Below are 25,726 nucleotides of genomic sequence, written 5' to 3'. Positions count from 1 at the left end.
AACCGCCGACCTTCTGATCGGCAAGTCCTAGGCTCTGTGGTTTAACCCACAGCGCCACCCACGTCCCCTATTTATTTATATACTGCCCTTCATTTGAAGATTGCAGGGCGATCTACAAAACAAAAACACATAATACATAACATAATGAAAACAAACAAGCAAACAAACAAACCAATAACCCTCACCCACAAACACATTTTAAAAGTCATAGAATGTTAATAAGCTAAAGACCTCGTTATGAAGGAAAGTTTTTGCCTGGCGCCTAAAGGCATATAATGAAGATGCCAGGAGAGGCTCCTTGGGGAGAGACAACAAAGAAGGGCCTCAGATTAGGATCGCAGGGTCCAGATTGCTTCTTATGGAGAGAAGCAGTCCTTGAGGTTTTAAGACTTTCATAAGTCAAAGCCAGCACTTTGAATGGCAGCCAGTGCAGTTGGGCCAGAATTGGTGCTACATGCTCAAACCATCTTGTCCCAGTAAGCAACCTGGTCAATGAATTTTGCACCAGCTGAAGTTTCTCAACCATCTTGCAGCTAAGAGGTGAACAGGCTACAGTAATACAAGCTATGGGCTGCATTTCTTTGTAACTTATGAAACTGGCTTGGTTGCAACTGCTCTCACAACTGCTCTTTCTTTGCCTGCAAAGGCAAACGACAGAGCCAGGAAACGACATCTGTATTTTGTCTGCCAATCAAGCTGAACAAGTATTCCAGTTCCAAATATGTAAGAGGAGGAAGCAGAGGCTGGCATTAAGGGAGTCACCCTCAAAGCTGCACCCTCCCCCAGCCAAAGCTGTTTGGTTGATAAATCACATTGTTGTGGCAGAAAAGAAAAAGGAACCTAGCTGGCAGTTTGTCCCACCTCCTATAAAAGCCTGCAAACTGCTGTTGTCTTAAATTAAAGGGGCCCTGTGGACACACCAGCATGTTCAAGAGAAACAGTGCTGGAAGGAATCTATCTGGAATATTAACCTCTAACCAAGAAAGGCCAATTTAGAATAACCAAGCAAAGCACTCCAACTAGTATGGAATGTGTTGTCACTCCAAGCAACAAAGAACTGTGATATAAACAGACCACAGAAACATCCCCAAAAGTAAACACAAAGCAGAATAAATTCTCCAAACCAAAAAGCATCAACAGCTGCTGTTTTCAATAATTTTCTGCTGCTTTATCGACTTACTATTTTGCACATGAGAGTGAAAAATGAACAGGAGAATGACCTGGACTAGTGACTCCACACTACTGGTCTCAGATTTTAGTGTCAGATTCTAAAGCCATCCTTGTTAAAGGTAAAAGAAGAAGTTAAGTCCAGTCAAAGGCAACTATGGGGTGCAGCACTCATCCTGCTTCAGGCGAAGGGAGCAGGCGTTTATCCACAGACAGCTTTCTGGGTCGTGTGGCCAGCATGTCTAAACCACTTCTGGCACAACGGAACACCGTGACAGTGTGCACAGAAACGCTGATCACCTTCCCGCCACAGCGGTGCCTATATATCTACTCGCACTGGTGTGCTTTTGAACTGCCAAGTTAGCAGGAGCTGGGACAGAGCAATAGGAGCTCACGCCGTCGCACAGATTTGAACCGCCGACCTTCCAATCAGCAGGGCCAAGAGGCTCAGTGGTTTCCCCCTTATTACTCCATCCTTGTTAAGCCCCCTTGTTACAGCCTTTACCAAAGGTGTCATGGGCTTTGAAGAGGCTCGAGCTCAGGACAAAAGGGAAAAACATGCTAAAAGGAAGTCACGTTTGGCAAACCCTCACCTTGATCAACTCCTGCCCGGAAACCTATGTCCCCAATGTGGAAGGACGTGTGGATCCAGAATTGGCCTCCATGATCACTTACGGACACACTGTTAAAATCGTGTTCATAGAAGACAACCTTACTGGGCTATGAGTGATCACCAAAGCAGAAGTTACTCCATCCTTGTTACTGAGCAGTCCTGCAGCAAGACTGATTATCTTCCAGGGACAATTAGTCAGGTTATTGTAACATACAGCAGGTATGCTTTTTACAGACAAGGCAGGATAGAAGAGCAGGTAGATAGATCATGCACCTTGAATACAGCTTAGTTTTCATGATCTTATCTCATTCCAACTGCACCCTATTTCCTCATTTACTTGCTCCCTGTATAACACATTCAAACAGGAGTTATATCGGCTTGATTTGCACATAACACTAAGCCAAACTATGGTGATGCATGAACATGTGGGGACTCGTAAAAAAATTGACAAATTCAATTTGTCATGTCACCTTGCTACCTGCAGCTAAGCCATGGTTTGGCTTAATGCTACATGCTAACTGGGCCACAGACTAATTAGCCTGGGGACCTATCTTGTTTGTAGTGCTGACAGACTGAGGACCATTTATCCAAGAACATGCAAATGTGTGATACAGCTTTTCCTGGTCTGCATCACTTCAGACCACATATCTGAATGTTTCCCAACTCTCTGCATGTAGAAAACTAATGCACCAGGGGAAAAGGTGCAGCCCAGAAATCTCCCGGACATTTTCTGCATGCCAAGAGGGGGGTAGAGGTTGCGGAGCACCCTGTGACTCTCTCGCCTCAAGTAGTTCAGTTCATGAGAAACTTCACTTCATTTCGCTCATAAATATAACGTTAAAGGGCCAGTTTATACACAAACAGATCATGTCCAACTCTGTGGCAATTTGCGTAAATTATTGTCTGGGATCAAAGGACAAAGAAGTCAGTTTGGTTCCCATGGGGAGAAAATGTTTAGAGCTTCAATAAACTTCAATGCTTTTGCCCCTCAGAAGCCACATTGTTTGGTGTTTAAAAAAGAAGAAGAGGAGGAGGAGAAAAATAATTTGCTGGAGGAACATGAAAGGAATGAAGGAGGAGGGGGAGATGACATGGGGGGGGCAGACCTTGACATTCACTTGCAACGCATTTGCTGCTATTAAGGCACCACAGCTGTTTATTAGTAAACATCTGCCAAAATGCACAAACTCGTATTTCATGCTAGGGCTGAGCAATGTCCGGTTTTCAACATCGTGATACAGTGGTACCTCGAGTTAAGAACTTAATTCGTTCTGGAGGTCCGTTCTTAACCTGAAATTGTTCTTAACCTGAAGCACCACTTTAGCTAATGGGGCCTCCCGCTGCTGCTGCTGCTGCGCCGCCGCCAAGCGATTTCTGTTCTCATCCTGAAGCAAAGTTCTTAACCCGAGTTCATATTTCTGGGTTAGTGGAGTCTGTAACCTGAAGCATATGCAACCTGAAGCGTCTGTAACCCGAGGTACCACTGTATATCACCTGCTAAACGTTGTGATATACCAATATATTACAATGTCTGAAATAAGGATGGATCTATGTAGAACGGGGTAATATCTTGGCAGCTGCTAATATTTAGGAGTCTAAAACTGATAATGTTTTAAATTACCTTTAGCATATTACTACAACTGTAATTTTATAATAGAGATAATTTTAAATTAACACATTTTCTCTAAAATTAAAGCTGCAGAAGTAATTAGTAGCACAGATAGCAAAGTTAATGTAAGAGGATGTTCCCTAAAACTTTAATTACATTACTAAACAAGAAGCCAATTCTGTGTCATGCTTTTAGATATTCAAATATAATTCACTATCAAGTTTTAGTTGAATGTGTGTGTATATCCCAGAATACCAGTTATTTGATTGTTTATTCTCTTTTGTAAACCAAGCCAAACTAGAAAGAATGGATAAAATTTTACAGAACAAAATAATAGAAGGGAGAAGGAAGACACAAACGTGCAGAAGGGGAGAACGGAGGGAAGAGGCTTAAAGAAGAGGGCAAGGTTTATTTTTATTTTTAAACTCAGAAGTAAATAAGCCCAGTTTATTTTTCACAGGACTAGAGGTTTCCAAGCAAGCCCTGGCTGAGGGCAGCAGCCATTCAAAGGGCAGGACTGGGCAGCACCATAGGGCTTTTTGCGGGGAGGTGGGGTGGAAAGGGCTTCCTGCTCTTGCGAGGGCCCCAGTGGGGCTCGGGTGTCAGGTGGGCCCTGCCGGCAGAGGGAGCCCAACGGAGGACGAAAGGGGCTCCAGCAAGAAGTCTAGAGATGCTCCGACTGTGCATTGTAGATGGATATTGCCTGTTTCTGTTGCATTGTGCCACTAATGGCCCTCCAGATGTGGCCCTCCAGATGTTGCTTGACCGTAACTTCCAGCCAGCACGGTCAGGGATGTTAGGAAATGTATTCCAGCCACAGGCTCCCCATCCTAATCAACCAACCATTCTGGAAGTGCATGGGGAGGTGGAACACGCTCTCCCCACTTCTGATTCCTGTTAGCTATTTCTGCACTCTACAGTATTTCCACCACATATAATATTAGCCTCCTGCTTCTTTCCCAGCATGTTTTTTTGGATAGTTACTATTTCTTCTATTGGTCATTGCTAGAATTAGGTACCATCTCGACATTACCTTAAAGCAATTTTCTGTTAAGCTTGCATTTAAATGAGAACTGCTTCCAGAGTTTCTCTCAGACTTCTATGGAAATAATATGTCCAACATCTTGAGCTCAGTTGCTCAGGCTTGCTCTCATATTTTGGTTTGTATACTCTTAAATTATCCATACTTTCTCCATTTTTGAAATCACTTTCTCAGATGAACGGTTTGCTCTCAGTTACAGATAGGTAGCCGTGTTGGTCTGCCATAGTCAAAATAAAAAAATTCCTTCCAGTAGCACCTTAAAGACCAACTAAGTTAGTTCTTGGTATGAGCTTTTGTGTGCATGCTGAAGAAGTGTGCATGCACACGAAAGCTCATACCAAGAACTAACTTAGTTGGTCTTTAAGGTGCTACTGGAAGGAATTTTTTTGGTTTGCTCTCAGGTACTCTAGTACTGAAAACACTCAAATCATGGTGGAATTTGCAGGTGTGAATATCTTACTTCAGATTCTTCAGTCATGTTATTGTTGTTGTTAGCATAACAATTATTTGATAAAGTTTTTATATCTAAATAGGTTGTTCCTAACTGGGAATTTCGTGGCTCACTACTGGCTTGTTGGCTGTTTCCACCCCTTGAGAGGGAGGAAGTGGGGGGAAAGCTGCTACTGCAGTCCATTCCTGACCCTCTTAACTCACCCCCACGACACCCTTTCCCCTTCACATTTCTCTGCCACATCCCTTTGTAAGATATGCAGCAGCACGTGAACTGATGATGGCAGCTACCATCCGAGTGGCATCCAGCCAGTCTTCCTGCTATGAAGCCATTTCTCATTGCTGAAAGCGTCCAAGCCATGCCTCATATGCCCTGCCCTGTGGCCTCTCGTGTTTACTGAGAAGTATATCCAAACAACGCAGCATTTCTTTAAACAATATAGTTTCCCACTATTGTTAAGCACAGAGCAAGTCAGCAATTGAACAGGATTAACAACAGCACAATGACCTGCTGTCCTGTTACAAGGCCACTCGCTCATCGTTTTCATGTTTCCATTTATTTATTTATATTATTATTATTATATATTTGTAAGAGAGGCATTATCTTGTGGGACGTTAAATTAGGAGTTCTACTGATATTAAATATGAATGAATAAGAAAAAGGCTGTCATTGACTAAAAAAACAATCCATGTACTGATTTCTTTAATTTAATAAGCCTATAATCCTTACAGCTGAGTGTATCAGAATAAAAAAATGAACGTTTGGCTGGTACCACAAATCACTGCAAGGAACAACACTTTACTGCTATGCTAGATGCCTACCTAGCACAAGCTGATAACCTCCATAAATGGGACAAGCTGGCACTCGTTTCCGCTGAGCAAAAGGCACATTATTCTGTGGAGCAGCAGAAAATTTCAAGCCAGGGGTGTTTACAAACACACATGGGTTTTGTTCTGTTTTCCATTTCTATTTAAGTTTCCGTTGTTTTACCATGTTGTAGGAGCTGCCTGGGGTGGGATATAAATCTCCGAAATAAATAAAAAACATTGAGTTGAGAAGAAAAGAACATGCTGGACCAGGCCAAAGGCCCATCCAGCCCAGTATTTATTTAATTAATTCAATTAATTAATTCCTATACCGCCCTTGGTCCGATCACAGGGCAGTTCTCACAGCGGTAACCAGGTGTCTGTGCCCCAGCGCTCTCCTCCCTTGCTCCCACCAACAGTGGGAGTAGTTCATTTCTGTAAAACCCGGGGAGCTCTTGGTCATCAATGTCAAATGTGAGCGTTCCAAGGAACCTGCTTAAGCCTCTTGTATTCGTCACGCTGACAGTTCCAACATGCCCTTCGAGTTGAAGATGTTGATTCTTGAGCTAGACCAATTATTTTTTCCTGAGCCTCTCCATCAATCTTGCAAATAAGAGCTGCTTTGCACGTCACATTTTTTTAAGGTGTACATATCCAAGATGCTTTATGTGTACACCTAAAATATAATATTTGTTTCCAAAAAGCCTCGGTATATTTGTAAACACATTTATTGGAGAGGTACATATTTAGGGAGCCATGAGATATAATACCCCAATGATTGCACACTTTGGGCTGTTTCCTCTGTGAAACAGCAAAGTGCTCCAGAATCCACAAACATTGCTAACCTATAAATATGTCAGATATCACTGGCACACGGAGAGCCTAGAAAAGAATAAAAGAAGAAGAACGGGAATCTTTTCCAGCTTATAAAACCTTTCCTCATTTGCCATAGTGAGTAGCAGTTAAAGACACCTCCAGTAAGGAGGAAAGGAAAATGAACATTAATTAAAGACTTTCTAAATATATGAATACCTGGGTGGTTTTTGTTTTGGAGTGGGGATGCCAAGTAACTTTTGCAGGGTACCATAGCTGGCATGGCTTTATTGTTAATTAAAGAGAGCAGCATTATTAAGTGAGCCCAGAAAGAACTTAGCATAAACCAGGCCAGCTACATCCTAATCTCGAGCCGGGGCCTAGGAAGAATCTGCAAACAAATAGAAGACAAGTACTCATTCATTCTGAACAGCAAGAAACACCAAGAGAAGCCTCAGACATCTTCTAAAAATAGTGGAGCCATAACAGTGGGACGAACCCACAGGACAGGAACATCTATCAGGCCAGTGAAATTATAACACCCAGAAGATTAAAAATGGAGCGCAGCGAACCAGACCCACAGTATTCTAGCAGACCTAGATGAGAGAGTTAGTTGCCAATGTCACAATGCAGGGACCTGGAAATTTTAAGAACCATTCTACCAATTGTGCTAAAGGAGGGATCAAAATTCTGGCTGTGCACTTCAGGTTGGCGGGAAGCTGGGGAGAGAAAACAGCATGAAAACCTTTCTTAGGTACAAACTAGCATATTAAGGATTACAATAATGCTTCTACCTGGTCTCTTAAATTTCTACATGAAGGGTGTACGGACACACGCATGTGTGCTTTAAATTGGGGAAGAATTTTAAAAAAGGTGAAAAAGAAGAAAGAAGAGGAGGAGGAGGAATCTTTATCATGGCCATAGGTCAGCATAAGGTAAAAGTGTGGCAATTAGAGAGCTGCAGCTAATCTTGCACCAAAGAGTTGCCCCGTTGTATCAGGAGACATTCTGTCAAAAGCACCTACATCCATAAGTAAAAGGTAAAGGGACCCCTGACCATTCGGTCCAGTCGTGGCCAACTCTGGGGTTGCGGCGCTCATCTCGCTTTATCGGCCGAGGGAGACAGCATACAGCTTCCGGGTCATGTGGCCAGCATGACTAAGTCGCTTCTGGCGAACCAGAGCAGTGCACGGAAACGCCGTTTACCTTCCCACCGGAGCGGTACCTATTTATCTACTTGCACTTTTTGGGGTGCTTTCGAACTGCTAGGTTGGCAGGAGCAGGGACCGAGCAACGGGAGCTCACCCCGTCGCGGGGATTTGAACTGCCGACCTTCTGATCGGCAAGTCCTAGGCTCTGTGGTTTAACCCACAGCGCCACCCGCATCCCTACATCCATAAGTAGCACATGCTAAATAGTCAATAGGGCAACTGTAGAATTTGGGCGTACAAATACTCATTCTCTCAATTATGATAGACCAGCATAAGATAAAAACACATAAAGCACATACATAAAGGGTTGTTCAGATCAAACTGGCATGTTTCCTGTCATTTGTTCCTGCAATAAAGTAAATTATTAATTGACTCCATCCCCCAAGGCAGGAACAAACAAAAATAATGTGAGAGTAACCCACTTCTAGAAACATTAGGGTAGCAAGCTGGTGTTGCTCTGAAACTTGTAGTTGCCCATGTGAGAGACCCACACATTTTGTAAATAAGTAGTTTATAACAAAAGGCAGCACATGTCCCAGAACAAAGTCCTCACAAGGAACGTGAGCCTCTAAAACAGCTTCACTGAAACTTCCTGTCCCTCAGGGAAGTAGAGAATGTGAAACAACATTTTTTTACAAACCAAATGGTTTCTCTAGAGAAAAACAACATTCAACTACAACACTGAAAGTTGCATAAGTTTTTGTTGGTTTTTTTTTTAAACAACAACAACACCATTAACAATATGTACAAGCCCTCAAATATTACCAGTGCATTGTAGTGTGAAAATCACCTTGCCCATAAAAAGTTAGGCAGTGGTGTTGTTATTCAGATCCTCAAGCTTTTGTTTCCAGGCAAATGCTGTGATGGAAACAGGGAAGTTAATCTAACTCAGGTGTCCTGGCTCAATTCAGTTTCTGCCATTGTTGTATTCAGCCTCTTCATTTTCCCACTGAGGAAAAGTGCAGCCATGCTTCCTTCACTTCCTATATTAATCTCCTGTTTAGCAACCTAAAAATGTAAACAGATGCTATAATTCACCTCGGCGCTGGTCGCTATGGTGATTTTTCTACAGTTGTTCTGCAGGGGAGTGTTTTGCAGGAAACATGATTATAATTAAAGAGCTCTTTAAAAAAAATAAAAAATCATGTCCTTGTGAGCTTCACCTCACCCAACCCCACATAGTTATTCTTTGGGAAGTCCAAACAGAGACAAAAACAAGAGAGCTTCCAGCATTCACTGGTGTCCACAGCTGGAGGTCAGGGAAATAGGATACTGTATTTGAAAATGAGTGAAGGCCCCACACACCCTGGTCTCCAATGGGTCTTGAAGTGGTGCTCTAGGGTAGGGGTGGCCCATCTGTGGACCTCCAAGAGTCATTGGATTGCCAGCAACCCTGGTCAGTCTGGCCAATGGTGGACCCCAGGCACAATTATTGCCTATGCAAACCAGCACCCAGCAGAAAGAAGAGAGCAACAGGGGATTACGGTCTGATCTATGTGCTACTTCTGCATATCTTACATATGAGGACCTGGGTTTCACAAAATTGCCCAACAAGTAGAAATGGCAAAAATTTGACAATATTTTAGAGGTGTCCTATTTACTATTCTACTTTCTCAGAATAGGCCTTAGTGCGTAAAACTAAGTTTCTGTGCTACGTACATGGTTTTAGAAGTTAAAATCTCGTTCCCACATCACTACAACTTTCAAATGGGATAAGTAAAATACCAAGAGATGAAAAAGGGCAAGAGGCGCATGCTTGCATTTCCTACCCCTTCCGGAGTTAAAAACAAAATAAAATCCTAGATATCAACCACATCATTGAAGTCAGCGTGAAAACTCAAAAGAGGAATGGTTTCATGTAACACCAACTTCGGCTCCTTTAGCAATACAAGTCTCCCTTTATCTATATATAGTACATAAATTTCACACCAATTATCGTCTCTGTCAAAGCATGCAAAGACTGTTTTTTGATGGCAGTCCATTCTGTAACAAGATGCAATTAATAAGTTGCACTGTACTCTTTTGGCCCAGATCCCTTGCTACCTCTTTTAATCATGTCCCAAGCAGCTCCAAGTGTTCAGTTCATCTGTTGCTTGGTTAGCATTTAACAAGCCAATGTTTCCATTCTTGTGCCGTAACTCTACTCTCAGGATTTCTGTTTGCCTGGCATGTAGCTGTTGCAGCCTGGCATCATGATTAATGGATACTCTCTCTGCAGTTGAAAGCAGCCTTCAGGTCAACCTGTATCCACAACACAGCGTCACATTTGCTGAGCAAATGTTACACGAGTAGAAGCAATTTTGATGTGCTGGTTTGAACAACTCATGCTCCCTTAACCCCCCCCCCCACTGAAATATGCTGCAAAATAAGAAGCACATCACAATCCAATTCACCTCACTTTACCACATAATAACAACAGCAGTGCAAATAAATAAAACTGGCCATCACTGATACAAAAAACCCAGTATAATGTGCAACCCCCATGATATTCTGAGCAAAGCTCTTTGGAAGCCTCACAAATTAGACCCCCAAAGTTGGTAACATACAAGGTGTTGTTGTTTTTTTAACTAGCCAGCTTGTCCACACATACATCTTTGTCATCTGCAAACTAAAAGCAAAAGATTTAAAAGCCCCACCCCAATTATACTTGTCACAGTAGAGTGACTACGAGCACATAGCTCTGTCATGACTCTTATTTTCAGGGTCATGGGTTTGAACCCCACGTTGGACAAATGATTCCTGTGTTGGACTAGAATGGCCCTTGTGATCCTTTCTGTCCAAGAACTAATGTTGTGAGCCAACAAACGGATCTTCCAAAATGTGTGCAGTTCTTCAGAATCATCCACAAAATAGTGTGGAAGAAAATTTATCTAAAAAGTGAGGGAAGCCTACCGATTCCAGGGCACAGCCAGCCTTTTAGCAAAGGATTCAGTACACTGGGTGAAGGTTGGCTGGCTTCTTTTTATTAATTCTCCTATAAATTTTGTATTTATACGCTTCTTTATGTTGCACTTCCTTTGCTGGACCACAGCATCAGAACCTGCTGTCATCACATGTGGAAGTCCAGGCAGTTTGTTTTCCAGCAACAAAATTTGGGGCTGACTGCAGCCTTGGTTGCTAATGACCCTCTCCTGGAACTGGCAAAAATGCCAGTCGGGGAAATTTTTCCTTGGCGTCCCCATACTCAGGCGCTCCAAATGTGTTTGAAAACTGGCATTGGACTAGTTCTCTCTATACTTGGTTTCAGCAGGGAAAACCAATCGCAAATTGACCAGCCTGCTTTCTGCTTTCAGGCATTCAGATCATCCAGGCCTGATTTATATGCACATGAAACAGCTTTGGATAGCATGAACAGCTGCATCGCAGACATTCCCAGATTCAGGTCAACATACATCAGTATCCCAGACACAGCCCAGGAGAGAATATAGACCCTATAAAAGACAGTCCACTTAGTATCTGGCACTAAAGGCAAACTCTCTCAAGAGACGCGCTGCGTTCTTCTCATCTATCTATTTACTGTATAGCCCAAGGTTAGAACACAAAAGCAATTCTCATGCTGTGCAGGTGCCAACTATAGCAAGGCAGTATGCTATAGTACCCAGAATCTCCAGGGTTAAAACTAGGGCTATAGGCTTTAAATTGATCAGCTGGGAGTGGGCCAGGGTTATTGGGTATTTTAGCACCATTTTAATGCAGAAATAAAAAAATTAAATATTATAAATAGCCATTCCTTAACATGAGAACTTTCCTGACGGGTCAAATCAAAGACACAGATACTTGAGAATTCTGTTTCCAAGAGCCGCTGACCAGATACTCTTGGAAGGTTGACTAGCAGGATGTAAAGGAGATTAGTAGATTCTGGGGACAAACTAGAGAGCGACCAGCCAGAGATATGCTGCCTCTGAACCTGGAGGTTCCATTTACCTATCACGGCAAATCGCTTTTGAGAGACTTCGCACCCATTGATTTGTCTAACAGCTTTTGAAAGATCTCACCGCACTGTGTAGTGGTCAAGTTTTATTGCCAATTTGCAAGCTTGAGACTGTTCATTTGCCATTTACGGGTGTGAGTGCCTGTGGAATTGTAGCAACTGAATAGCAATTTGCGATTTTAGCGACTGTACGATAACTTTTGCGGGCTTGCAAGATTAAAGGCTTAAATTGGCTCAGAGTTACAATTCTACCAACCGCAGCGATTTTCAGCCTGTGACCCAATTTTAAGGGAACGGCTTATATTCGGGTATTGTCTTTTTTTCTATCCCCCCCCCTTGAATTTTAAAGGCGTGACTTATTTGTGGGTGCGGCTTATATTCGGGCCAGTACGGTACTTCTGTTTTCTGGCCCAAGACAGTTTGGTACCTGAGGCAAACCACAAAATGGTGCCAGGGAAGAAGAGGGGAGTTAAGAGCTATATAAGGACAAGGTGGAAAATAAAGACGAACATCGGGAACGGGGGTGGGAGTGCGCCACAACTGTCGCTGCCACCATGACAGAAGCTGAGGCCAGATCTGTCGCCCTGAGGTTCCTGCCACCTGAGGCAGTTGCCTCACCTTGCTTCACAAGTGGGCCGGCCCTGCCAAAAAGGTATAACTATGGCAAGATCCGATTTTCTCAGGTAGAACCACATCTGGCGCAAAACCCGCAGCTATTGAAATGCCCTTCAGGCCATTTGGGCTTCTAAAAGTACCCCCAATCTCAGACCAGATCTTTCAGGGATATGATTATTATTTATTAGGTTTGTATACCCCCCTTCATCTGAAGATCACCGGGTGGCAAAATGAGAACTCAAAATACATAGTAAAAAGACCAAAACAAAAAAACAAACCTATAGCCCCAACACATTAAAAAGGTATAGTGCAACTTCATCCAAAGCATTTTTCATGCTTCCTTAAAAATGCATTTCTACTAAGATTTTGATTATCTGTTTAATGATCAATTGATTTGAAAGCCAGGTGACTGATCACCAAAAACATTGTTAGCACATCTTTTCAGGAGCTGACAGTGTGTGTCATTTAGCCACAAGAAGAGCTCGCCCTATTAGATGAAGCATTTACAGAGCTTCCAGAGATCATAAGGAAGCAATCAACCAGCACAGCTTTCCTCCAACAACTAATTTCATAAAGGACTTGTTTTAAAGGAATGGTAAGTGTGAAATGATCACCCCTTTGAAGTTTTAAGCAACAAGATAGAAGGAGGGCAGAAGAGGCTTCCTTGCCTAAAATCCACCTACCCAGATGTCAGGGACAACAGCTACATCTGGCTTACTTGATTTGCTGTGGCTACTTGCATGATGCAGACATGCTTGCCTCTCACATGAGAGACCCGTGTGACCTGTACAGTGGGAACCAGGCTACAGCAGCTGGCAATTGGAACTTGTGTTGTTGACAACATGGGTGGAAATTTTCACAAGTGGAGACACAGTGTGCCATAGGAGCACTCCATGGAAAACCAACAACTACTTCTCCCCCCTCCAAAAAAACCCCCCAGTATTTATTCTTTTGATGGGTTCTTTCCCCCAATTATCTAATTTGGGGTGTGAAGAGACCTAAGTGTATTTATAGTGTCTCTTCATGTTAACATTAATGTTGCTCGCAATCTGGTACAGAAACCCACATTTAAAATGTAACACTTGGTAACATCAGAGAAAAACACATATACAAACAAATGTTTCTATGGAGACATCTTTCTAAATAAATGCTCACAAGAGATCCAGGGCATGATGTCATTCAGGCCTCCTGTGGCCATAGCAACATGCCAGTATGCGCAGCAATATTTGGATTTTTTTCTGTCAAGGAATGGCATCAAATGAGCAACTTTATGGCCATATTTTTCAGTGGCATCCACCATGGCTGTGGCTTTGAAAATAAAAAAAGTATTTATACAGGAGGCTATTTGATTACTACAACCAGCCAGGCAACATGACTTATGGCATATCTTCAGTATCAAATTCCCGCAAACAGTTGCTGACCCCGATAAAAAGGAAAATTTATATGCCCAAAGCAATATGTCATAGGCTCCTCATATCTATTCTTAGAAGATTTTGGCTCCTCCCTCCCCTATCAGGATATAAAATACACACATGGTCAGTTTCAGTGTATTATCAGGAGTGCTCAGCTGAGTCAAGGAAAGCCGAGGATTGTATCCTATGCGAGTCCTACTTAGAGTAAACCCATTGAAATTTATAGCCACAATTAATTCACCTCCATTAATTTCAATGGGTTTACTCTGAGTAAAGCTTGGTTGGCAACCTGCATGAAGTTTTCCATACATTTGTGTCTGTACATATTTTGTTTTGCAAAATCTGTATCACATTTTGCTGGTTATGGGATGGAAAGAACCATGCAAAACCCTGAAGCCAGTGCCCTCCAGATGTGCAGAGTCACCTCCTTGCTTCTGAGAGCAGCAAATATTGGCCAAATGTTCATCACTGCAACCTTAGGGACTAGAAACGTATATTATTTTTAAGGAAAGCTTAGTTTCTTAGGATGCCTAGTTCTCTGTCTAGTACCAAATTCATTGTTTGCACAATCAAAATAGTCTGCAATCATAAGCACACTTATCAGGGAACAAGGAGGACTTACTGTCATGGAAGATTTAGAGGACACACCAGTGAGGAAGCTAAACAAGAACTTTGTTGTCTCTCTTAAACAAGAACAGTAACAGGCAACTCCTAGCTCCACCCTGACACAACTATTTATTGATACTGTCCACACACTTGTTCCTGAGTAACAGGATTGCGCTGGGCATAAAGGGTTAGACTACCTTTGGGTGGCCCTCTCTTCTCCTGCACAGGTGTTCTCATTCAGCATCACACAACAAATCACCTGTAATTTGCTGTGTATCACCTTGTTATCCTCTTGTCCTTGCTATTCCTTGATAACTATTTTTTAAAAAAACAGTCAGATTCTGCCTATTTCTCCTTCCACAGAGTAAAACCAGAAAACCCAAACTGAGGTTTTATTGACTGTGTTGCTTTAAGAGAGGGGAAATGATGGAAGCATATACTGTGTTATCTTACAATGGATGGGTGAAGTTGGTTAATGGGGCACTAATGGTGTAATATTAAAATATGTGACCTCAATCTGTTGATCGCTACAGACGGCTATTTTAACACTTTTTTGAGACTGCTTAATCCAGGCTGCTGACATCTGTTAAACGGAGGATGGCAACATAATCCAACTATTTACTACACACTGGATGACAAGAAGAAGGGCAGGAGTAAACCAAAACATAACCTTTTCGGCGAATCATATGCACCAGCTGTTCCTAGGCTGCGCCATTTTACACTGTAGGTATATCTGAATATTTGTTCACATATAAAAGGGCTCTGCAGATAGAAAACTAGCATGTCAGGATAGAGACTGGGCCAGAACCCACCCATCCCCTCTTGACAGGCTAGTTTTCAATGTGCAGTGCTTTTTTCCCATGGGAGGGGCATTTAAGCATGTGATTCTCTCACCATATAAGGAGTAACTACAATAGGAGAGGAAGGAGACTCACGCAAATTCATAGTTTCAACATCTAGTTAATATATATTCTTTGTTTTTGTTTCAAAATGGTGGGAAATTACAGGAAGATGCATTATTCAGGAGATACGGTATGGTGTCCTGGTCTGTGTTTGGTTCCAGCTTCCGTACCACCTTGGAGCTGGATGGCTGATAGTGACAGACTGAACTCAAGCCCCAGATTTGCCTCTTCACTGCACTAACGCATTGAGCCTATGCAACTGGAGCCACTCTTTCCATGCTGCAGGCGCCTAACTGGTAATAACCACCATCCACATATAATGGTGAGGTGGGAAAGATCTTGATGGCCATCTAGTGACTCTAGCCCAGCCCCCTGCTTTAGTAGAGGACAGCCGCAGGTGAAACATTCCTCCTTACTCCTCCTGTACCTCTCCCACACAGGGATGGGAATAGTTTTGAAACAAAAATCCTGTCCAGTAAGTTAATACTCTTCCATAGTGCAGAATCAGCAAAAGAGAGAAAAAGAGTGTCTTCCTTTTAAATAGTTTTTGAGCTTATGGCACAGATAGGATTCACGCTTTGGACTTAATAGGTTGCTGAAATGCATTGTAACTATTTGCAAACTTAGTTAACTACAAGCCAAACTATGGAAGGGCTGAAGTCCAGGCAGAGTAGTTCTGCATAACACTGCGGTGTTGGTTTGTGTCACTAGCAGTTAGTAAAAACACGTGCCTTTTAAGTAATTAGGTAAGCCAATAGATATATAAAGGATTCCAAACAACTGCATATAATTTATATAAGCAGCGTTTATCTTAATAAACCCCTCATTGCAATCCTGATCTCCATCATCTTATCATCTTTAACAGGCTAAGGGGAAAAAACATAAGGGTATACAGAGCCTGAAACAAATTCCATGACAAGGTTTGAGACTTGAAACAGTGTTTTCCTTGCAGCAAGGAGTTCCCTAATTCAGCTTTCCTCGAGTGAAATACAGGCATTAGTTCTGAGAGGGAATATGACTCAGCTTTCCATTTTCAGAAGTATATGCTGTTGCAAGACCACACTGGTTCATACTGAGCATGTGTGAGAATTTTCTTACTGCCTGCATAGAGTAACATTTGCCGGGAAAGTACCTTTTAAATAAAAACTACAAATATGTTATACTGCTACTAGGTAATAGCATATACCAAATGTTCCCCTTTGACCTTACGAAACATTTCCCCAAAAGACCCAGTAAAAACACAGACATTTTCTCCCTAGTCCACCTCAGCAAACTCTATGGGCAGAAATGGACATCACTTCCGTCAAAATGCCAGAATCACTCATCAAACATTCAGCTAATTCAGAATAAGTCATTTCCTACCCGAGTTTGGCATGGACCATTCTCAACCCGCCTCTCCTACACTGCCAAGTTTCAACCCAAGGAACTATTTCCTAACCATAACCCGAAGAACCTACTGCCCCCCAATTTCTTATTATAATGGCAAAATGGGATTCAGGCAACTCATTCCTAGCACAGAGCACAGTCCATTTTGTTATCTCATTCTCCTTTATAGGAAGTTGCGTTACAGCTGGTCAGAACACTGGTCAGTGCTGGAACTTGCCAAGAGTACCTCCCTTCTTTCTCTTAGAATGGCAATGGCGCCTACTTGAGAGGTGCCAGAACTGGGTTCCAGCTGGGGGGGGGAGCCCTGCCACTGGTCCATCTTCTCTGGCTGGCAGCAGCAGCCTCTTCAGAGGTTCTTTCATGCCAGGGATTGAACCCAATACCAGCTGCCTGCTCAGCAACTGCTCTGCTGCTAAGCTACAGTCCCCCAACCTACTCCCATCGAGGCCCTGTCCAAAGTCAGGCCTGCTTAGCTTCAGCTTAGCTTAGCTTCAGCTAGGTTGCTCCACCAAGCACCTTCAGACTGTAGCCAGGCCTTGTGTTCAAGTCGCACATTCAGAAGAAGGGATGGGCGGTGGTTGGGCTCCCCTTGCCCTTCCTTCTGCAGGGCATCAGGTAGCCAGGCACTCGCTATCTCTCCTTTTCTTTTTAAGAAAGGTAACAATATTCAGCAAAAGCCAGACTCCAAAACATTTCAGAAGTGTACATACCAGGCACCATACATATAATCTGCAAAACAGTTTTTCTCACACAAATATCCAGTGCACAGTAATTGTCCCAGAATAAAAATAGTATTAGGGAGATTTTCAGAAGTGAAGCTAATAATGGCCAATATACAAGGTTAGTCACATTTAGTCTCGTTGAAATTAATATTTTTTAAAAAGTTCTAAGTAAAATTCAAGATATTACCATTAGTATATAAAGCCTTTAAGTTGACTTGAAGGATTGCCTTACCCTGTATGCACCCGCTCAACTGCTTCTATCTGCAGAACTGACCTTTTTACAAGTGCCACATAATGCTTGTTCCTCACTTGCAAGGAACTGATGCTTTAGTGTAGCAACACCTACACTTCAGAGAATTATTTTTGGCAGCTCTTAAAAGCATTTTTAAAGACAAGTCTATCCAGACAAATAATTTTAACTTTGTGCATTTGTTTTAAAACTACTGATTTTATTTATATTTTAATAAATGTTATGCCAACTTGGTGTTAATGCTTGATTTCATTGGTCTTTTAATCAATAATTTAATATGTTTTTATGCTTTGATGTTATTAATTAAAACAGTACATACATTTTGTCAATTAAAATATACTTAATTTTCTTAAGGCCATTAATTTCAATGTGTCGACTCTTGAGTATGACTGTTGGCTATTTTAGCCAGCCTATCAATCTATTTTAGCCTGGAATGTGTAACCTGTGAATGCTAATTAGTATAGAAAAAGAAACTCAGGTGTGCAATCTAAACTTGTAAAGCATGGCGAGCTCACCTGGTGCTCTCCAGATACTGCTGGACTATAAGTTCCATCACCTGTGATCACTGCCCATGCTAGCTGGGGCTGCAGAGAGCTGAAGTCCAACAATATCTGAGGATAGCATGGTGTTCCCCCCGTTTTACAGAACTTAAAAACAATGTTTATGATGTAATTGGGGTATATGTAACCAACATATTCCACCTATTATTACTCACAAACAGACTCAGCAATACAAATATCGGGGGGGGGGGGGAGATGTAAGGTGAAGAAGCAGAGGGAGAAATTACTTGATCTTGCTGAAGACGATGTCAACATCGGTGAGAGTCACGTTCTTGCTATCAATCACGTGGCAATCCTTACACAACTTGGACCAGTTTTTCCCATGCATCTCTTTCCCCGTGGCTCTCGTATCCCCGTGGATAGCAAATTTCCTGAAAGCCTCTTCAAGAGCACTTAGCTCTGGCCCACTGGCCCCGTCGTGGGAGCTGTTTGAGTCGCAGGATAACCTTTTGGCTGCTTTTTCTTTTGCGGAATCTGCAGGAGACCTTGGAGGCGTTTTGTTCACATGCTTGGTGAGTTTACTTGTGTTGTCAGCCATTGCGCTAAAGAGAAGATGGAGAAGAGGAAGTTGATTCTTTGTAGGCCACTGCTTGCATTAAAACAAAAACCAGACCACATCTAAACAGAACTGCCCTGCTTTTGGCCTTTTCAGAAAATAAACCAATATGCAATTTTTTGTTCTGTTTCTCTTAAACTGCTCTCACAACTGAAAAGTATTAATTCCAAAACAGATGTTCAACGTCAGGTGAGGGATGGCTTGTTGGCATGAGTGAATGAGGCCCAGTCTACATATGCTGCAGTCTGAGGTAGTAGAGTGGCCTGCGCCACTTCAGGATGCCAGTACAGAAGGACATTATTGCATACTTCCCTGTGTAAAAACTCTCAGGCAGAAGAAAACCAGCATATCAAGCGTAAAATGTCCTAAACTAGGCTGCTCCCTACTCGGCTAGTCTTCTACTTCCAGAGCCACAGCCACCCCCACAATGCTCTCTTAGCCTTTTTTTATTAACAGCAGCACAAATGGAGATAGCCAGATGCTGGCGAACTGGGACTGGTCTCTGTGGCAGACCTTGGCGTCTCAAATTTCAGAGGCACCCTGTGCAGCCCCCAAATCTGGTGCCCCTGTTCCGCCTCCCATTGGAGCAATAGTGGTGGAACCTCCTCCGCTGCTTCAGAAGCACCATGCCCAGTACAACTGCACCCGTCACACTCCCACAAGCCGCTTGCACTGGTCTCAGCATGGGCTCTTGGTGTGGTCCATAGCATTGGCTGAGAAGCTGGCGTGACAAGTTGGAGCAGCCAGAGGCAAGCGTAATCCATTTTCTTTCTACAGCACATGGCAAATACTTATTGAATACGGTAATTATTTGGACTGTGGCAGGAAACCATGCACTACCCATGAAAAAATATGGTGTGACCTTTTAGAATAATCAAATGAAACTTTATTATCCAGCATAACACAAATCTGTAAAAAGACCAGGTCAAGTTGTTCGTTGTATATTGTTGGAACAGCTGTTTTCTCAAATGTACTTAATGTAATCTGAAAAATAACAACATAAAAAAGGCATGCACACCCTGGCTAAAATCTTCATTCCTACTTTATTTGGCCAGATATGTAGACTAGGCCTCAGACTTCAGAGACCTAACAGCATGGACAGAACTCTCATATCTCTTATCTGCTTTTCAGTTTCCGTTTTTAATTCAAGTGCCAACCAGGAAGCGTTGAGAGCTCAAGCAAGGAGAGATCAAGCAAAGTATGTATGTGTGAGTGTCAAGCCTAAGATGGCATTTAGGGTGAATTTTGAACATCATTAGCAGTTTGGGGGAAACGATTCAGATTTTTAACAATTTCAATAGTTCCTTTCAAGGGAATTGTTATTCTACTTCTGTAAGCCCAAGCAAACAGTCTTAAGTAGGCGCCTGCACCAGGTGAGGCCGTGTGAGCAGCAGTATATGGGGGGAAAGTGCAGGATAGGGGCCCGTGCAAAGGCCCATGAGGCAGATGAACAGAAGGGAGGGGGAAGCCCTGTTCCGTCTCCCAGTTTGCTCCATGGGGTCTCATCCTGTACACTCCAAATACAGGGGGGAAGCCATGGATGACACAGCAGCCTTTCCCAGACAAGCAGGAACAGCAAAAGCAGCAGAATGAGAAGGAGGAGGAGCAGGAGGAGGAGGCAGTGAGAGCCACCCATACAGGTGACACTGAATGACTCTGGGGAGGCAGTCATGCCAGCTGTCCAAACCACAAAATCTGTTTACAAGAAATGTATTTTTTATATAAAAAAAGGATTTTTTTGGATCAAATTATTCATACCAGTATCTGAGCAACGGTAAGATCACCATCGGCTTGTTATTCTTTTTTAAGATAGCCTGGAAAACAAATCCACAGGCATTACCAGCCCATTAAAAACACTTCACTGCCCAAGAAACCATAGGGGAGATGAAGGCAAGATTCAGCAATCTGACCACTGTCTCAAACTGGTTATGTTACAAGCAGATGTTCTCAAGCAAGCTCTATCCTACAAATTCTATTCAGAAACCTAAGAAGGCTGTAGAACAGTCAAGAATATGTGCACTTTGCCCTCACTTAATTCATTTTTCTGAAAATACAGATCAAGGTCCTGGCAATGGCCCGTCATGTTCATAACATGGCACTGGAACAGTCTGCCAATTTCTCCCTAAGCATTCACCAGCCCACACTTTCATAAAGCACCACTAGTTTTGACAATGCCAGCACTGAAGGAGTGGGGTGGGAAAGTGTGTTATGTACAGCATCTGTACTTTGATCTTTTTGAACAACAAGAAGTTTAAGTGGTCCACAGACATCCCCAGCAAATTTCAAAAACTGTAGGTGCTACTATCCTGGGTACATATCCCAGGGAGTACACCATGCAAAACTCAGCAGGACTTACATCTGAGTAAGGGTTACTCTGTGAGTGTCTCCCAACATTAGAACAATTATGATCTTCAGGTAAAGCACCATCATGCAATCTGCCCTGCTAAGCAGGGGTCAGTTTTACGGGGTGAGCCACACAACATCCCCACCTGCTTTGGAAACCCCTCCCCAAAACTCTAGCCACTTTGAAAGTGGCTATTCTGAGCTACTCTTCCCTCCTTTATATCTGGCAAGCAAGAAAAACGTATGTGCACCTACTGCAAATATTCCACATGGCTTTTAAAATTTCAGTATGTTTATAGGTGTCAGGGAACTGACATCGGAGGGAGAGGCGAAGGGGAGGCTCCCAGATGATGCTGGCGAAGGACCCAGCAGCAGGGGGAGAAACGGCTCAGTAGAGGGGGAAGCCAATCAGCGCAACACCAGGGATAAAGGGGGGCAGACGGGGGAATTGGAGAGAGGGCTCCAGGACTCTTCACTGGACATCAGTGAGGAGAGCCCAGGTCCTCCGCTACCCACGCATTTCCTGCACAGAAGACTCCCGCGCAGTGAGAGGAGGAGGAGACTGGGTGTCAAACAACTTTTATGTTGGAAGAGGTTCAAGAAACGCCCACTGACGGATTCTGCCAGTGACTGAGGCAGCCACCATGAGAAGGGGCTGTGCAGTCAGAAAGGTTTAACAAGGCAAATTAACCGAGAAAGGCACCAGCTTACGCACGAGTAACTCATACCCATTACAATAGGGTTGGTGTATTTTTCTAGTCTCTGTACCTTATCAACCACAATTACCATATTTTTCCGTGTATAAGATGCGCACTGTTTTGGGGGTCTCCAAATAAAGAAAATGGGGGGAGATTGTATCCATGTATAAGACGACCCCCAATTTTAAACATATTTTTAAAAGAAAAAACCCTAGTCTTATACACAGAAAAATATGGTAGTTATCACTCTTCTTCCCACAAACTCCCGGAAGTTGCTCTAATTCACCTCTCTGCTCTAATAATGCATGGTGCACTGCTGATTCACCATAGCTGCTATTTCTGCCAGGAGCTTTTCATCCTAGAAATTATCACCCACGGAAGATTCTGTCTCCCCAATGCCATGACACTTGCTTTTAAATTTTGTTGCCATCATCTTTGCTAGCACAACCAGCAACAGAAGTACTCCTAATGCTCAACAGTGTGGGTTTCCCGGTGCCCTCTCCCACCTAAAACCTCCCAAAGCATTCTGCTCAAGAAGACGACATTCAGATGACACGTCTGATGACACCTGTCAAGTGACAGGCTTCCATTTTAGACAGAGCAGACATAGCATAGTCAGGAGTACAATGGAAGTCTTGTTTTCAGCATAGACAGGCACAGAGGACAACCAGTCCATCAACAGTTCAACTACAGAGATCATGTCAGGACAGATAAGGGTGGAAGTGGGTAACGGCCGGGTAAGGATAGTGGTTGTACAATTTATTCTAGTCACTGTACAACAGATACTTGTTCCAGCCAGGGTTCATCAAGCACAATGTATGTAAATTGCTGAGACTGCAGCAATTTAGGGTCACGCAATTTTCTCCCCAGTATTACTCAACTGACAAGAATTGCAAACCTTTGCAAGTGAAATAGTTCATATATAAAGATTTTAATTTCCACTTTCTGTCAGCCAAGGTCCTCAAAGTGCCTCACAACATTAGATAAAAAGAAGCACAATAAAACACAAATAAAAACTGCCAAGAAGAAGCGAACGGTGCAGCTGGAAGGACACTATATATCATAAAACAGGATCCTATATATGCTAATAGCAAACACATTCTCTGAGTGTGGATCCCTATGTAGCTAAGAAAGAGACCAGGTGGCTCCAAGGTTTGAAGAAGTACAAAAGTTTTTGGGGTGACCTAAGGGGGCAAAAGCAAAAAAAACCCCAGCAACCCAATGAGGGCTGAGCCTGGAGAAGAGGAGGTTAAGGGGTGATATGATAGCCATGTTCAAATATATAAAAGGATGTCACCTAGAGGAGGGAGAAAGGTTGTTTTCTGCTGCTCCAGAGAAGCGGACATGGAGCAATGGATCCAAACTACAAGAAAGAAGATTCCACCTAAACATTAGGAAGAACTTCCTGACAGTAAGAGCTGTTTGACAGTGGAATTTGCTGCCAAGGAGTGTGGTGGAGTCTCCTACTTTGGAGGTCTTTAAGCAGAGGCTTGACAACCATATGTCAGGAGTGCTCTGATGGTGTTTCCTGCTTGGCAGGGGGTTGGACTCGATGGCCCTTGTGGTCTCTTCCAACTCTATGATTCTATGATTCTATGCTTTGGCCACAAAACACAGAAAAAAGGGCATCCTGGAAAAGAACAGGACAATCAGGAAACCTTGAACAGGAACACTCCACACACCAATATTTGTTACAAATCCCATGTTTAAAACTAATATTCAGTTGAAATCTTAAAAGGCCTGGTGGAAAATAAATGCATTTAATGTCTCTCTTAAAGCACTAATTGAATCAACCAGGAAATCTACTTTGGGGAAAGAATTCGCTAGAAGGGGAGCCGCCTCCAAACTAAGTTTGTTTCTGGAACAGGTCAACTGTGCCTCAGATGCTATAATTTAGCACCAAACCTATAATCCCATTCTGTGGTCACAACTCACTAGTGTGCTCCTCATAGAGAGTTCCTGACAAGGCCACACTGCTGCATTTGGGGCCGGCTGAAGTTTCTGAACTGTCATCCTCAATGTCAGTCTGCAATAGTCAAGAACCTATCAGGAAATGCGCAATAAAGGAAAGTTCCATTTCAGACATCTATCAGAATAAGAGCTGCACCCTGATTTGTACCAGTTCTGCAATATGCAAAGGCAGGAGAGATGGGGAATTCTGAAAAATGAGCAGTTTGCTCAGTTTTGGCAATTCCCCCCTCAAGTTTGTGGTCGAACACACAGGAAGCCTGGACCACGTATTCCAGTGAAAACTCCCACCATTGCTTTGGCTGCTGAGAATACAGGGAGAGGAAAGAAATGGTTAGTCGTCCCCCCCCCTATGCTTAAAAACTGGAGGGTCCCACTACTACTACTACTGTTTGTGTTCCTGCAGTACTAAATGGGAACAGACATTCCCACCCAATGCAGATGTGGGCATCAAATTCAACCAGCAACAGTTTGTGTGTCCTTGTGCAGCAGCTCCTGCGCATTTCATAGAGGGCTTCCACAGAGAAATTTCCTGATAACAGTATCCTACAGTATATTGGTATGTTCATTCCATCTTTTGACAAAGCATACTCAGAAAAACTGGATGGGCTGGGCAGGCGCAGGAGAATAGTTGTTTTCTCCTAATTCAGAGGATGATTAGCTTAAGGCCATCACTGTGAATGCATCTCTGGCCCAATTTTTATAAGCATCAGTAAGAATCAGCGTTAATGCAGCCTGTTTCTCAGTTCTGCTCAGGGCTGAATTAAGAGACATGTTTCTACGCTACACACACAGTTGATTTTACTGTCAGCTGCTGCAGTTCTTCTCAGAACACAGGTTATCCAAGGCTCCCTTTAGGAAAGGAAATCCTAAAGAGAATTTACTGATTTTTCAGAGGGCAGATGGGGGGGGGGGATACAACATGTTAGTTTACATGGGGGTTTTGTAGTTCTATACAGAACCTCTTTCCAAATTGCCTTGTCTCTGTTACCACTCTGGGGGGCAAAACAGAACCAGCTCTGCAGCTGCCCTAAGCTCTCTACAGTGGTAGCTCGGGTTACATACGCTTCAGGTTACATACGCTTCAGGTTACACACTCCGCTAACCCAGAAATAGTGCTTCAGGAAGAGAACAGAAATCGTGCTCCGGCAGTGCGGCAGCAGCGGGAGGCCCCATTAGCTAAAGTGGTGCTTCAGGTTAAGAACAGTTTCAGGTTAAGAACGGACCTCCGGAACGAATTAAGTACTTAACCCGAGGTACCACTGTATAAGACATTTGCAGAGAGTAATCAAAAATAAAAAAATGCTACATAACATGCTTTCCCCTACACTGCAAAAAACAACTATGAAACTATATCTGCTTTGCAAGAGATGTATTTCTTTCCCACCCTTTCTCCCAACGGTTGCACAAAGTAACACAGCCCAACAATACAAACTAGCATTAGCACAAAAACAACATGCACGATGGGAAGTGCCGTAGCTCAACGGTAGAGCATCTACTTTACACACAGTTCCACCCTGGGCATTTCTGGGCAGCACGGGGGGAAACCCAGTCAGAAATTCTGGAGAGCCGCTGTCACTCAGTACAGTGGTGCCTCGCAAGACGAAATTTATTCATTCCGCAAGTTTTTTCGTCTAGCGAAGCATGGTGTGAGAAAAGTTTTGGAAAAGCTTCAAAAATTACCAAAAACCTCAAAAAAGGCTACCACACCGCGTTCTATGAGTTGCTCCTCGAAGTCAAGTCGCAACTGTGTTAATGGTGTTAAGAAAAAGGAAACAAACTTGCAAAAAACGCAAGATGTTTTCATCTTGCGAAGCAAGCCCATAGGGAAATTCATCTTGCGAAGCAGCTCAAAAACCGCAAAACCCTTTCGTCTAGCGAGTTTTTCGTCTTGCAAGGCATTCGTCTTGCAGGGCACCACTGTATGGACAAAACTGTGCTAAATAGAGCAATGGTCTACAGGAGGCAGCTGACTATGATCCTAGTAACACTGTCAGCAATAAGGCTGATTACATTTCAAAGGCCTGGGTAAACAAAACAGTTTTCATCTTGTGCTAAATGAGGT

General features: G+C 43.0%; 1 protein-coding gene across 1 annotated transcript in view; it reads right to left on the bottom strand.

Moving 5' to 3' along the window:
* Positions 1 to 25,726, bottom strand: part of TPPP (tubulin polymerization promoting protein) — a 50,437-nt gene that overhangs the window by 15,120 nt on the left and 9,591 nt on the right. The window contains exon 2 of the mRNA XM_083473376.1: positions 18,324 to 18,638. Within this exon, the coding sequence (XP_083329502.1) occupies positions 18,324 to 18,634 (311 nt within the window). The 5' untranslated portion in view covers positions 18,635 to 18,638. The remainder of the gene's footprint in view (positions 1 to 18,323; positions 18,639 to 25,726) is intronic.

This window comes from Podarcis liolepis, assembly GCF_965112155.1.
Source record: "Podarcis liolepis genome assembly, chromosome: 13".
NCBI classification, from domain to species: domain Eukaryota; kingdom Metazoa; phylum Chordata; class Lepidosauria; order Squamata; family Lacertidae; genus Podarcis; species Podarcis liolepis.
Note: the sequence above shows the minus strand (reverse complement) of the source record. Positions and strands in the feature narration are given on the sequence as shown.